Source organism: Archocentrus centrarchus, chromosome 12, assembly GCF_007364275.1.
Source record: "Archocentrus centrarchus isolate MPI-CPG fArcCen1 chromosome 12, fArcCen1, whole genome shotgun sequence".
Taxonomy (NCBI): domain Eukaryota; kingdom Metazoa; phylum Chordata; class Actinopteri; order Cichliformes; family Cichlidae; genus Archocentrus; species Archocentrus centrarchus.
Window position 1 is genome coordinate 10875967 of NC_044357.1, and position 15720 is coordinate 10891686.

The window sequence follows — 15720 nt, forward strand, 5'->3', positions numbered from 1 at the left end:
AGATTGCGAGTTTTACAGCTCAAGAGTGGGGAGACAGTAACACAGTTAGCCCACAATTCAACATTTATTCAAACAGAAAGTAATTCTGATCCAACTTGGATCACAGTCAGGTTGAAATGTTTTTCTATTACCTTTTATTCCCTGCAGCTATGTTTTTGTTATAAAGCAAAGTGTGTGAATATAATGCATTTCAACTGTGCAAAAAACACAATATGCACCAATTTTTTTTACGGTCCATGTTCCTGGAAGCAGAACTGTCACAATCACTGAGATTATGCATTCAGCCTTTGATCAAATATTTATGTGTGTGTTTGCAGCCATAAATAAAGTCTCCTTATGTTCTTTTGCAAATTATTTTGAACATCTGTCTTTATTTAATTTAAAGCAAAATACATCAACAACAACAACAACAATTCTGCTACTCTTCATTAGATTAAAGTGCATCATTAAGTTAAGCGATAACGCAGAATTCCATTTCCGGGTCCAAACTGTCACGTGATCAATATACCCGGGAACCTGCGTTTCCGAACTCCCAAAGCAAGCACTTTTTTAAAACAGCATTTCACAACCTACACCAGAACCATCACTGAAGATTGTTGGTAAGTACGTAGATAGATTTTAAGGTCATTTAAGTTTATATAGTGAATTTCCTGAATAATACACAAGACTTTTTTTTTTTTTTAACCCAGTTTGTGTTTCTACATAAATCTTGTGTTCGCCGTGTCCTTCCACTTGAACACAAAGTGTAGAAAGTTCAGTTTGAATTACTTACAACAAAAAGTGCAGCATTATTATCAGAAAAATAGACGTAAAGCAGCAGCTTATGTCATACAGCAAACTGTTGGTACAAATGAATCGTCTTTTGGGATGATTTCATCTCTAATATTCATATTGTACTAGTTTGTCACAGGAACGCCTGTAAAAATTTAATCTGCAGAGTAACCTGTTACTACAGCTGTTAAATAAATGTACAGTAGTTCCCTCTGCAATATAGATTATATATAAATTCAGTTTAATCAGGCATCAAATCATAGATGTCAGTATTTTAATGTTGTAACTGGTTGAGCTGAAGCTGAACTAAAAAGAAAGGAAATTTGTACTCATGTACCTTGTTAGCATTATTAAATATTATCTATATAATTATATAAATATTTATATAATTTATTTAATTATATAATTTATATAATGTGTATTAATTATCAGATACATAACATTGAAAACAAATCACTATATTATGTATAACTGGGTAACTGGGTGTGTAACTGCATTATATTTGACTCTGATCGTGTATTACAACAAAGTACAAAGTAAGAACTATAGTTTGGTTTCAGTTTGTTCATAAATACAACACTTTTAAAGGTATTTGACCTCTTTATTTAAACTTAAATACCAAAAGTTATTGTTAAATACTCTAAAACTAATGGATTTTAACTGCTAAATACAACTTGTTCCCACATAATATTTGTCCTTAGTTTAGTTCTGTATGATAAATTATATAAAATGTAAGTCCCATTCTAAGAGGATCAAAACCTCCATGAATGTGTGCCACAGGATCCCAGACAGAGTTTGCCATTCTTCTGGAGAGTTGTGACATACAGCAAATAACCACCCCCTCCCCATCAGAGAAGAGTTTGACCGTGCTATAGAGGGGATGGCGTGGCAAGAGTTTTCTTCCATCACTGAGGCTGCTTTACTTGTCCTCTTGGGGGAAACACAGAACCCTCCACCTCCACCTTCTTTCTCCGATGGGCCGCCCGTCCCCCCTCAGCCAGGGACAGGTGAGAAAACCAGAGGTAGGGACAGCTGTCATTAGACTTTTATTGATAAAGGTACTTAAAACTGTTGGATGCTTCAGACCAGATGGAAGAAAAAATCGGTCACCTTCCTTCCATGTATAACTGTGGTGTTAAGCTTTGCTGATCAGTAAATGTAATCACTGCCAGTGAGTCATAATTCAAAAGTAATAATTCAGAAGAGCAAAGTGAAGCTGTTAAGAAAAGTAAAAACTATGGATGAATGTAGTTTTATGCAGATGTTCTCCTCCCACTGATCACTGAACTCTGTGTTGTTCATGCAATCTTCTCTGAATCTGAAGATTTAGATTACCAAGGGTTCAGTCTCTCTACACATACTGTTTGTTTCTGTGGTGGTCATCATGTGGTATTTGAAATGCTGCACTACGTGTCAGTATTATGGATTCTGAACCTTCTCCTTCCCTCCACAGAACCTGCTGCATCAGTCACCTGGAAACAGCGTCCCCACACCAGCGCTGGCCACTGCTCCTCCCGCTGCTCCTTCAAACCCAGTAAGCTCCTGTTCTCACATTGTGGTCTCCCACATATTACTGACCTCTGTGAGCCTCAGCAGAAACATTCAGGCACATTAGGATTATTCATCCGCATATTTCAATCATCCAGATTTGTTTTCATCTCACAGATGTCACATGTTCAGTTTCAGTTTATGTCTAAAAGAGAGGATAAATTCTGCCACCTGGTGGATAGATGGTAGTATTGCAGCTCGTCTGATCACCTGTGGTTTTTGTGTTTACAGTTTTATGACCTGCCTACAATTTCGAACAGCAAGGTCCAGCAACTGAACCCTTTCAGAGAACTGTAATCAAAACACTAGTGAACACAGCTGCTGAACATCTGCATCTTCATAATCTAAGTTATCTCATATCTGTCGCTTTGTATCTGTGCAGGAACAATGTGCTGTTCTGTGATTTTGACTGGTCTGCACCTCCACTCAGCACATACACTCCAAAGTAAGTTTGTTCGGCTCATGATCTGCAGCTATCTGTTATTTATCTGCAGATGCCTGCATGAATTATTGTAATCAGCCTCCTTTAATGAAGCTTTGATTCAGCTATACAGGTTTACTCATGTTTTTAAAATACTTTCCCCACAGGTGTACACAGCGGTAACATGTGCTCTTACTCTGTGTTTTATTCCTGCAGAAAGAAGAAGCGTCCTGACCAGTAGCATGAGGACCGGCCATATATTAAAAAGCCACCCAACGCCTTCATGCTCTTTTTGAAGGAGCAAAGGCCGAAGGTGAAGGAAGAAATGAAAGCAGCAGGAGTGCAGCAGTGAATATGGTCGTGGGAGAGAGGGTAAGTGTGTAACTCTACTTAGATTTATGCATCTGTTAATGTTTTATGCTCACGTTTGTTGCTGACAGTGTTCTTTTGTCCGCAGTGGAAGTTGCTGACGAAGGACCAGCAGGCAAAATACTATGAGCAAGCTAAGGAGCAAAAAATGCTACACAACCAACAGCATCCTAATTGGTCATTTAAAGACAACTACGCATGTCTAAAGGGAAAACGTTAAAGTCATACACGTCCACACATTGCTGCGCTGAAGCTGATGAAACACTGTCGCTGCACAGTTTGGATCAGCTCGTGAAAAGTCTGATGTGTTTGTTTTTAGGGCAAGAAGAGAAAGAGAGTCTTTGGTTCCACCTGCAGCACAGGTAAGAGGAGATTTCTGGAAATAGCAGTGATTTTTTTTTTTTCATGTGAAATGTGATGAAAACAAGACAGAAATGCAATCTTACTGGATCTGAACAAAGACTGTAAATTCTGTGCATTTCAACAGATGACAAATATATTTGTGAAATATGTTTGTGTTGAAGAATAGCTTGAACGTCCTGAGCCTGTCCGTCCTGGTACACAGCCTCAGGAGCCCCTTCGATCCTCTCTCAGACCCCTGCACCTATTTAAAATTTTTACTGTTGAACTTTTTACTGCTTAAGTTTGTAATACTTAAGTCTGTAATTTTAAAGTTTGTAATTTTTAACTTACTTTATTAACTCATTTATTGAATTTATTGACTTATATTATTATTGTTATTTGTAAATAAATAACTGCAACTAAAAAAAAACCCAAAAGAAGCTGACTGACATTTGTATTAAATAACTGATCACATGCTGGACCTTCAACTCGCCTAGAGCACCAGAATGGCTAGAGCCGGCTCTGTCTGAATGGCTCGAAAAAGCAAGAACAAAAACTAAAATAAAGGTTTTGGAGTGGCCTAGTCGAAGTCTTTACTTATGTCTGATTGAGATGCTTTGGCGTGACCTTCAACAGGCCATTCAAGCTGGGAAACCATCCATTGTGGCTGAATAAAACCAATTCTGTGGGCCAAAATTCCTCCGTGATGTGAAAAACTCATTGCCAGTTATCACAAAAACTTGATCGCAGTTATTTAGGTTAGTTTTTCAAACAGAGACAGGTGGTTTGGATAGCTTTTTTCCCTTAGTAAATGAAATCATCGTTTAAAAATTGAAAGCATTTGTATTTCCTCAGGTTTTGTTGAATGTTACAATGTGTTTAATGATCTGACACATACAAGTATGACAGATAATCCAAAAAAAAGACTTTTTCACAGCACCGTCTCCCCTTCTTTAGGTTCTGCTGTGCTCATCTGTCTCTGACAGCTCTGGAACCTTCTTGCAATGGCTTTGGCATGAGCCCTCGTGGTGTGTGTTTTAGCCTTCACTGCACTCTGAAATTTTTCCCCAGCACACAATCTCCAGGTTTCAGGTTGTGCACAGGCCGTGGCATCCTTTTACCTGCCAGCTGATACAAACCATTTACTTCCAGGAGGGATCTGAGGATTAAGAGTGATATTCATCAGTTAATGAAAAAGAGGGATTTTGCATAAAAAAAAAATCTTTCTACTAAATAGCATACTGATAATTATATTTTAAAGACTTAGAAACAAAGGGGTGAGTAAATTGAGGAAGGCAAAGAACCAGTTATATGTAACTGATAACACAATCAGGTGGAAATAAATTAGTTTTTTTTTGTTTGTTTTTTTGGAGAGATTAATAAACTTGCTAAGGGAAAAATGAACCACCCAGAAACTTAAAAGTAGCAAGTCTTTATAAATGGGCTCACCTGAAATTTATGGTAATAAATGATACACAAACAGGAGAAATCATGTTGTTTATTCCCCTAAATCAATGGGAAATTGCTGTTATAACAGTAATAAAGGAGGGGAAGGAGTCCACCCTTTGCACAGGCTACAGAACTGTAAGTATCCTATTTGTGGATTTAAAGATTTTAACAAACATTGTAGTCAAAATAAACTAAAATTTAAGGCAAGGCTGTCTGGAATCTGACGATTGCAAATCAATGATCTACTGTTCTTTAGACGCTCCCAGCAAAGCTTTGAATACCTTAGAATTACACTAACATCTATCTCTACACAACTATTAGACTGAAATTACACATGCAGCCACTTAAAACTGCCGCTCCCAGCCGGCGGCCCGCTGCTTCTGCTGGGGCGCGTAATTTCAGGCATGATCACACCCCTTTCCCTCAACTGCACAGTGTCACCAAGAGATGGCGCTTTCTTCACAAAAACTTTGACTTCTGTGATTCACAAACGTTTTAGTAACATTTCATGCTGAAGTATTTTCACTGGCTAAAACATAGCTACTACAGATGTTGGAGCAAGTTTTGAAAATCTAAAATAAATGGATAATACTTTAGTCAGTGTGACCGTTCACACATTTTCCCACTGCAAATCAGCGAAATTATTCCGTGCAAACATTCTTTTCATCAATTGATTTCAGTGAATCTAATAAATAAATAAATAAGTTTTTAAAAAAAAAAAAAAGTAGCGCTGCGCTGAGCAATCCAAGCTGTCTCCCTTTTCGGCCTCGTGTTAGAAGTTCCATGAACGCAGCTCCGGGCTGCACTTTTATTAATTATAAAATTATTTTAAAAGCTACCAAATAAAGGTAGCTTAAAACGTGTCATTGGCATGAATATGAACACTCATGTCCTCCTTCTGCTGCCTGGTGTCAAACCTGATTTGCATGACAGCACTGTCCCACCCGCCCCTCCACCTTATACAGTAGCTCACTGATGCAACAGAGGAAGTCAATGATCTGTCAGATGCTTAAATATTTGTTTCATAACATCATGCCAAAGTATCTCCCTCATACCTTCCAGTAACCACTGCACTGACAATCGCTGGAATTTTCCTTGACTCAAAAACGCCAGTTTTTTTTTTGTTTTTTATACTGGAGGCCTAATTCAGTCCCAAGGCGGACATCACAGAGGTAATATTACTGCTTGATTAGACCTTTTGCGTATCAGGAAAGAAGATTTAACCTATGGACACAGTTACTGACACAGAGCAGGAGCAGAGGAGTGCAGGCATGTAACTAGTACGAAAAATCTGGAGTTTTATTAAGGTTGGTCTCAGGAGCATTCAGGTAAAGATGAAAGTCTCAGGTTTACTCACACTTAAGGAAATTGAAGTGCTATTATTATGCTGTGTCCTCCTTTTTAAAAATCCTTTCTTTTCATAAATATCACCGCTGTCGTTCTGTCAAAAGTTAGTAGAGATGGGAAAAAAAAAAAACTTTTATCAATTGCGTAGCCAGCAGTGTGTTTACTTGCGCTTGGAGCAGTTTTCAGAGCTTGCACGCTGTTAACTGTGATTTTTTTTTTTTTCTCCACCACCACTGCAGCTCACCTGCACCGTCACAGCGTTAGACAAGCCCACGCCTGCGGCAGCCGCACAACACCCCCCAGTGAACTGCCTGGCGCACTAAGCCCTCCTACCCGGCAGCCAGATAGGTTTGGCTTTAACGCGGAAGTTTCAGTTCCGCTCAGTCCAGTTCTGCAAAAGTGAGAACGGACTGAAGACACGCCGCTTCTCTCTCTCTACACCAAACCCGGCTTCACACGGCAAGGTGAGTCCTGCGCGGTACACCTCGCCGGTCTTTTACGGAACAATTTACAGAAAGTTACCACTCGGTTTACCGTGAGGATTTTACAGCTTCATGTTTCCGTTACAAAGCATTTCCAAGAATAACCGTATTTAAATGCTTACTCCTGCTAACGGAGTTACACATTTGTTTGACTCAGTTTGCGTGCGAGCGGTTTGTGCGTAGTTTATCTGAAAATATCACTAATATCGGATACATGCACTTTAATATATCTGAGGGCAGCTAAGACTCCCTCAGACTGAACACATGGGCTGTTAATACCACTGCTCTCTGGTACAGTTTACACACTGTGAGGCAGCATACTAAATTAAAAGTGTGCGAAAAGCAGGCTGGAATATGGCATGTATGACAAGCAGTGGGGTTAACTGTTGCTTTGACTTTTTTTTATTTTTTATTTTTATTTTTTTAGATTTTGAGATTGTGCAATTTGCTCTTAGTGAGTCAACATATTTTGCAATAATAGCAGACAAGTGTCTGAGGTGCAGATCTGTAAGTTTTATTCCCCAAGCCTCATTACCCAGAGATCACATGGAGGAAACATGACACAGCAGTAGTTGGGTATGCAATAGAAAGGGAAGGCAGGGTCACTTGCATTCAGTGCAGGTGATCCGTGTGTGATTCATAATTGTGAAGGCTTTCCTACCATAAATGGAGTTGTAATTTTGAGACATTTTTCTTATTCTGCTGCAACCAGGAGCTGATCGTTCAGTTAGAGTGTGTCAAACTCTGCTTTTTTTTTTTTTTTCACAGTTGCTTTTGTGAGGTCACGGATGCAATAACATACAGTGATCCAGTTTTACTGTTTACTGTAAACCCAGGGACATTTTCTGTTCAGACTGTTTGGATAACCTGCCAAAGAATAAGATCAGGGAAGTTAAATAACATCTAAGAACATACAAATGTCTGAGCCAATAGCTTAGGGTGTGAAAGTGCAGAAATATTTATCAGCAGAAAGTGACATATCCTCCAACCCGTTCAGAGAAATTTCAGTGCGAGTGTCGCTAATGCTTTCTCATGCACAAGTCAGTTGCTCTTCTATGAAGACATTAAAAGGTGTGTCTGCTCATGTCTATGCATGATATCACTGCAGATTGCAAAACAAGCAGGAACATGAGATGAGCCTAATGTTTGTTCTTTCCATATTAGGAAATGGGTGACTTGAGTGAGCATGAACCCAGTTTGCAGTAGTTTGCTTTCTTAGACTCCCAAAAAACTCATACTGAAAGAAAATGTTAAACCACTGAGAAATTTCAGTTCTGTGCTCCCCAGCCATCCTTTTCTGGGTCAGAGAGCTTCCCATAGTGTGTACAGTATTTGTTTGTTGTGTCCTGTCGCTATCCATACAACTGTGTTTGCCAGCATTAGGGGTTCAGTGGTGTGAACTCAAGTGGAACAGTAAACAAAGCGACTGACGGTGTTAAAGGTGTGGCTGAGTTCCTTATTTCGAGGTTAGGACATCAGAGGCTTCCATGTCCTTGTATTTAAAGCATTGTTGGTTTGTTTAGCTACAATAAAAGTGTCAAGCAGTAAAACATAAGCATTGTTATTTGTGCTGAAAGAAGGACTTATTAAAAGTTTATTCAAATATGTTTCTCATTTGCTGCAGTGCTTTGATAAGTTGAATGAATTGAATGCAGTTTATGGACTTCATATTTGGGAAAGGCTTTTTAATTTGAACCAAAATACACTTCCTGGCTCACGTCTCACCCTTAGGTCACCCCGAGGGGGGAGACGGCTGTTTTCAATCAGTCACTTTCTATAAGTTGACTGTCTTTTTCATTGTCATTTAAAAGTGCATGATCATGCTTTATTTAGTGGAAAATTTATATTTAGAATGGTGCTATGTGGATAAAAATACCTTTTTTATTTTTCTCTCCCTCTCGTATCACCCTGTTAACCTCATGGAGGTTTGGTGATCGTTTACCTGTCCTAAATGCCACATAGTATCACTGTGTGTGCTTTGTGCTATCCAGGTGTTCACTTTCTCCCTATCACTTTCACACATAGTTTTAAGGCTCCCCTCCCAGCAGCCTTTTGCGTTCTTTTCTTTAAAGAGCTCGTTCCCCCTCCAGGTATGATGATGAGACTGCGCCTAGGCCAGCGCTCTGATTTGATTTATGTCTCATACATCTAACCAGGTGACGGGTTCTAACAGGTGGTGCTCTGTCACTTAGGGAATTTGTAATGGCAGCATGAGTTATTGCACCAAAAAGGCATGCCTCTGGGATGATAAGGCCTTATTATTCATGAATGACACATCAGAAAAGCATGTTCCTGCAAAAAAATGCGTGAATATTTTCTTATTCTCCTTTTCAAGCCAGGTGTTGCAATTGTATACTTTACAAGCCATGTTCAGTTGTGTGTTTCAGCCGCCAGGTCCTTTCTTAAATGAATTCTTCTCAATCAAATCCAGTTATTAAAAACAAAACAAAACATGTTATTAGAATAGAAAGAATAGCTACTGATCTTGTGTCAGACCTTTCGTTAGTTAGAAAGTTTTAGCTTTTTTTGGTTCTTAGATGCTCTCTGAAGCACTGCTAACTACAGAAAATTTGCTTCCTCATTTCTTTTTCTTGTAACTAAAACATACAGTATGTGGCACGTAATGGTTGTGCATCAAAAATACTTTGATGCAGTATTTTTGTGTCAGATTGTTGGGTCGGGCAGACATTAAATGTTTTTCTTACATGATTTGTGGTTTTTAAGACATGCTCAGATCTGACAGATGCAGTGATGGATTCATTGCAGCTGACAGAGGACTCACAGTGATTCTGTCTCTCTTTCTCACACTCAAATACACACACATGCACTAGAAAAGTGTATTTTGTAAATGTCCCAGATTCCTCAGTTATCAGTTTAATGAATTTTATAATGTACTAAATTGCAATATGTCGCTGCATTTAACCTCAGTCTCACATCCAATAAACAATTCGCTTCTTTGGTCTTTTAGGGGAAAAGGAATGCATGACAGGCAGGGCTTAAACCAGTGAAACTTAATAGTGCATGAACTATTTTACTGCACCAAATAAGCTTTGCTATGTCTTACTTTTTCACAAATTTCCATGTACATAATGCATATCAACACGATATTTGGCCCAGAAGGTGATGTAGGTGGTGGTTCATTTAGCCAAAAAAGGATAGCAATGCAAAACAAAAAAAATAAAAATTTTGGCAGTGAATTGAAGCTGAGTTCTAACAAGTCTCTGGCAGTGCAGGGTATGCCTCCTCCTTTACTCCCTTTACAGACCTAGCACACTTTTTTTTAAAGGAAAGGCCGGCACTCATTCACACTGCACTTGGGATTAAAAGAGGTTTTTAGCAATGATGTGAATGCAGGCAGGACAGTTACTCTCTCATTTCTCACTTCTTACAGCCCTGAACCCAGGGAATGAAGAATTTGCTCAGTCCTATCATCAGAAACAGAGTGACATATTTATCTTGCGGTGTTTATCAAAATGCTTTTCCTTCTTTTTTTGTTGGATTATGTGTAGGGACAGTGTGATTATAATAAGACTTATTGTCTTTCTATCTATCTGACATACACTCTCAAAAATTTCTAACATTTCATTTTTCACAAGAGACCGTTTGTTTCAACCGGCTCAGTAGGTCCAAAGTGAAGCTTCAGAATGTTGGCCTGAGATTTGTGATTGATATGTCTTATTTGGTTTCTAGGTACATCATGAGCACCAGCTACAGCGTCTCTCTGGAAGGCCCCGCCCCTTGGGGCTTCAGACTGCAGGGAGGGAAGGACTTCTGTCTGCCCCTCACCATCTCACGGGTGAGTGGGACACACACACACACACACACACACACACACACACACGCGCCATTAATGTATACTTCACTTCATGACAGTCACCTCAGAGGAATGCTGGTCATTTCTATTATGCCATTTGCCTCGTCACTAACAGAAGTACGTGTCCCATTTGTCTCCTACGTGACACTCAACGCTGCATTTAGACACTTTTGTTAACACTTCATGTCCCTGTCACTCTGTTTCACATGACCTTTACCTACCTCATAGCAAGGCTATGTCTATTGTCAAAATAATGTGTATTTTGACAACATTTGTCAATTAGAAAAACTCCCTTGAATCTCCCGTGGCTGCTCAGGAAAGTTTTGGAGGACACAGCATGTAGCTGTTAACGGCTGATGAGCGATAGTGCTAAGTGTGCTGACCTTTTCCGTGGTATTTGTCCTGATCCAAGAAGAGAGTTGGATGTGTGCTCGGTGTGCTGTGGAAGCATCAGAACCTGTCCTTAAATGTCCTAACTGAGTGAAACTCTAGAAAGCCACAATGGATCTGTAATAACTATTTAGGACTCAAAGCCACATGAATTCACAGTGGACTGGCCGTATTCTTTCGAGTCCTGAGTTGGCTGATGGATCACTCGCTGTACGATTGTTTATGAGTTCTGGGCCTCAGCCTATACACAGTCATACCGTTTAGGTGCATGGTGTGAGAGGATTGTGTGCAAACTGCTGTAGTTGCTGCCAAAATTAAAGGAAGCCTTCAGTGCAGCTCACCATTTGTGAAGTAGGAATCTATTTCAGCCCAAGGACATCTGAATTGTCTTTATTATAGTAACGCTTCCTGTTGTGAAGTAGGATTAAAAGAAGGCAACTTGTCCTCCGCCGACGTAGTCTGTGTTTTAGTACAGCTGTGCTTCTGTGGAATGAGCAGTATCATTTAGCTCCCACTACATCCTGTTATGAAACTGTAATCTCACTGTTATTACAAAGGTCAGTCACTCTGTTTATTTGTCGGTGGCAGGATCAGTTACAGAACTTTGAGTATCATGCGGGGAGAGAAATGACGTTTCTTCTGTGCTTGGACATAGTAACTCTGAGAGCATTTAAAAGGGCAGCATAGCTTCACAGTCTATTTTTGTATTTTGTAAGTATGATAATAGTGGTATGCAGGACATTACAGTGTTGCCAGCAGACATCTTGTCATCACATCTTATAGATATAACACTTTCACATTTTTTTAACCAGACACAATCAGATATTGAAGTGCCTTCATGTTTTTCCCAGTACTTTTTAATTTACTTCTTTTTATTTTAGCACAAAAAAAGCCTCTTCTGTCTACCACAGTCACTTATTTATCATGTAAAAACCACTTCTTGCCACTGTATACATACTATATGAAAATTCTGAATCAGCTATATAAATCTGTATAGCTATATATGCCATCATATATCAGATGCACTTTATACACTGTAGTGACTGGTGTATAAAAAAATCAGACAGGTGAGCTTGGGAGAAAATGTCAATTTTCGTTCTCATTTGTGGTGTGGAACATGCCATAGTACTGCTGAGCCAGGCGACACAACTCTGTCATTCCTGTGACGTATTTTTGTCCCACCACATGTCCAGTAAATGGCTGAGATTCTTTCTTGTTATTGTTAAGGCACCAAGAATAAGCCCAACCCTTTTGTCCAATTAGCCTAGTCAGAATCCTGTAGTCACAAATGGCACAGCCTATGCATGCATGCGTGTGTGTAGCAGAGCAGTGTGTTATACGTAACATTGACCCATCAGCCACATCAAATTTCCAGTTTAGTAATGATTACTGTTAGTTAGTACACAGTACGTATGCGGAAACATCTGCCAACAGTTTACCCATTACTTCAGTTCCTTCATTAGATGAGTGATGAGAAAATTGCGCTGACCTTGGGCTTATTTTAAGGTTCATTAGAGACCCACAATGTGGAATAGGCTTAATTTGCAGTAATACTTACTTTGTTGACATCACATTAAAGCGTGTATGTATTTTTGCTTAAATGGATGGGATTGCTGTGGAATAAAGATGTAATCTCTTTACATGTGTTTACCATATGCATGCAATTCAAAGATTATACAGAGAATATAAGCGTGGTCACAAGAACACAGCCTGTTGTCCGGATGCCTTTTTGAAACTTTGGTCTTTAGGTTTCAAAGCGACACTTAAAACAAACATTGTAAATGAATAATTGATTTAATGAACGTTGAAAATAACTATGTTCTAAAGTATGCACAGGGACATTTTCTGTTTTTAAAAAAAGGTAGGATTGATGTGCCCCGCAGATGTGTTACAAAAATTTAAATGAATGGATATGTAAGTGTTTATGTAACCTTCTAACAAGGCTGTGAAGAGTGGGATCACGTGATACTGTGTGGCTGATTTATGGAGAAAGGACCCCGTTATGCACATTATGTATGTGGGTGCCTCTGTTTCTGTTTCTCCATCCTTGATAGTCTGTGGTTATTCAGACTTTTTTTTACATATTTCTTCACAGGTGTTTGCATCTTTAAAAAATTGAAGTAAAGTACCATTTCTATTATTAAAATCTGCAAAAACTTTATAATCAAGTAGCAGCAAGTGTCTGCAGGCAGCCGTAAAACTCGGGGGAGGCTCTTTCAAGGTTTGGGGCTGCGTTTCAGCCAGTGTGGTGTGTGTGGTGTTGGAGATCTTGTCAAAACTGATGAATGCAGAAAAGTACAGTCGGATTTTGATCCACCATGCAATACCATCTGGAAAGGATCTGGTCTGATTTTTCAGCATGACAATGATCCCAAACGCACTGCCAAGCTGATTATATTTGTGCAGACTTTGTTTTTGTATTTCCATTCGTGCTTGCACGTGTTTCAATAAATCGCTGCACCTATTTCCCATTTTCCTACCAAAATATAAAGAAATTAGGGGTGACTCAAGACTTTTGCACAGTTCTGTACTTCTATTATGCATGTCTGTGTCTAGCAGCGCCTGCTTGCTGTGGGTCATTTCGAGGTCACCACAATGATTTTTTTCCTTTCTTTTTCCCCTGACCCCTCACTTCCTCCTCCTGTTTTTCATGTCCTTTCTGATTGTTGTTTTAGTGGCTTGTGATACTTTAAGGGAACATAATACGAGCTCATTTCAGCTCTGTGTTTACTTTGAGGCTTTCTGCCCCAGCTGTGTGTGCATGTATTTTCATGCGCCGCCATCATATCACTTTTTTTGTTATGGTCACACTACTTTGACACTGAAAGAAGAAGAATCTGATGGCGTAGTGGATTTGGGACTACATTTTATGCTTTGTGCATTCACTTTAAGGAGGGGAAGTTTTGTTATGGTAAGATAATATTGTTCATGTATTAATAGAAAATTCCCCACTGAGTATTTCGGGAGCTTGTAAAGTCATGTAGTAAATGAAAAATATTTTGGTGACCTAACTGAGGCAAAACTTTCATGCTTTGAGTCTCCAGTGAGAAACGCGGAAAACTATTGCAAATTTTTTTGGTTAGCAGCACGCTTCACTGTGCTCTTTAATCTAACTTTAAACATGTTCTTTACTCGCCAGCCGTTCCTCTTCACAAACATTTTTCCGAGCCTCTTTAAAAATCCGGCTCTTTGAAAGGCTAAACCAACACTGCAGTGTAACTACATCGCCACATACTTGTCACACCTCTATAAAGTATTATGAAATAGTGAGGATAAGCTCCAGTGACAAAGAGGTACTTAAAATGTTTTGTCTGGAAACAAAAGAAGAAAGTGGTTCAGAAAACGCACTTATTTGAGGGTGCTGCATTATTTTTGTGCCACATAAGGATCAGCCTAGATATTGTTCTCATGTGAACTTGTCATGTGAAATTTACAGCAACTTTTAAAATCCAAGTAACAGGAATTTTGCTGGTTGCACACTATGCGTTGACTTTTTTTGTTATTGCTACACAGAGTTTGAATCTTGTTAAGCTCCTTGGATGAAGAATATTTCTGCTGTTTGACTGTAAGCCATAATTTATGGTTCAGCTCAGGCCCAGAAACCATAAAAGCAAAGATTTCAGGGAACCACTGAGACAGATAGCGTGTGGCCTTTGCTGTATAGCTGCTAAACATTGTTTTTTAATTTGTGTCTTTTATAAACTCTCTTGAGCATTTTTGCATAGAAACTAAAATGTAGGAATTAGTTAAATCTACCCGGTAGCTCTTGGCTTCATGATGTATACATTAACATAAATGCCATAAGGTACTTTTAACATTAAGTGCTCCATGCTGTTGGGTTGTCAGCCAGTCTTGTTTGGGTGAATGTGAAATCACTTCAGTGCCTTGAGTGAATTTCTGTATATTTGGAGCAAACTTCTACTTGAAATCAAGCGTGAACTTGAGATTAAATCAGAATTTTGTGGCCATAATTTGCTATGATTCAGCAACAACAAAGCAGATTATGACAATATTTCACATTTAGTTATGGGTGACACTAATGTTTGGGCCACATATTCCTAAAACTGCAAGTTCTTAATTCTAGGTACGCAGGTACGTCAGGTATGTTCTAGGCAGGCTCCTGAAGATGTGTTCAGGTTACATATGGGCTTGGTGGAAACCGTTATCTGTAGTATGTGTTTGATCTCTCTGGTCTGTCTGTCTTGAGTTGTGTTGAGAGCATCTGCTTCCAGTCTCCCTCATCTTATATGGCAAAGCTATAAAGGATAACTAAGCTGTCGCTTGATTTTGATTTAGATCACTCACACTTTTTTTGGATGAAGTATGTTTAAAAGTAAATCTGCTTCTTTGATTTGATTTATCTGCTTCCATGAAGTAAAATAAGCACATATGCGTAAATGTATCGACATATTGGATGACTACACGTGGTTGGTACTCATGGTTGGAGTACGGACTACAACCCTGAGATTACTTATTAGTCGCTGTCAGCATCTTTAAAGCCTTTGAATACAGCACTATATTTTGCTGAAATTCATATGTCATATTCTTTTTTTGGGGGGGGGGGGGGGGGTCAGTCCCTGTGTGCAGCTAAGCAGTAAAGAAAAAAATAAAAACCCCGTTTAATTCATGTAAGAGTTACACAAATCATAGATAAAGGTAGAAACGGGCACTTGGCTTAATCCCCGCCATGTCTAAAAGCCTTTTTTCACATCATCTGGCTCAGCAGTGTTAGTCGGCCGGGTTTGTTTTTGACCTGACTGCAGCGCATTCAGTATTCAGCGCAGGGT

At 39.1% G+C, this 15720-nt stretch overlaps 1 protein-coding gene and 1 long non-coding RNA gene across 2 annotated transcripts in view; both read left to right on the forward strand.

Annotated features, from left to right (window-relative positions):
- Nucleotides 1-516: 516 nt before the first annotated feature.
- Nucleotides 517-2305, forward strand: LOC115789383 (uncharacterized). Its single transcript, XR_004020694.1, has 3 exons — nucleotides 517-599; nucleotides 1552-1778; nucleotides 2225-2305. It is a non-coding gene; the product is annotated as an uncharacterized LOC115789383 (long non-coding RNA).
- Nucleotides 2306-6518: 4213 nt separating this feature from the next.
- Nucleotides 6519-15720, forward strand: part of pdlim5b (PDZ and LIM domain 5b) — a 33477-nt gene continuing 24275 nt past the window's right edge. Inside the window, exons 1-2 of the mRNA XM_030742771.1 lie at nucleotides 6519-6711; nucleotides 10420-10525. Coding sequence (XP_030598631.1) covers nucleotides 10427-10525 — 99 coding nt within the window. The 5' untranslated portion in view covers nucleotides 6519-6711; nucleotides 10420-10426. The remainder of the gene's footprint in view (nucleotides 6712-10419; nucleotides 10526-15720) is intronic.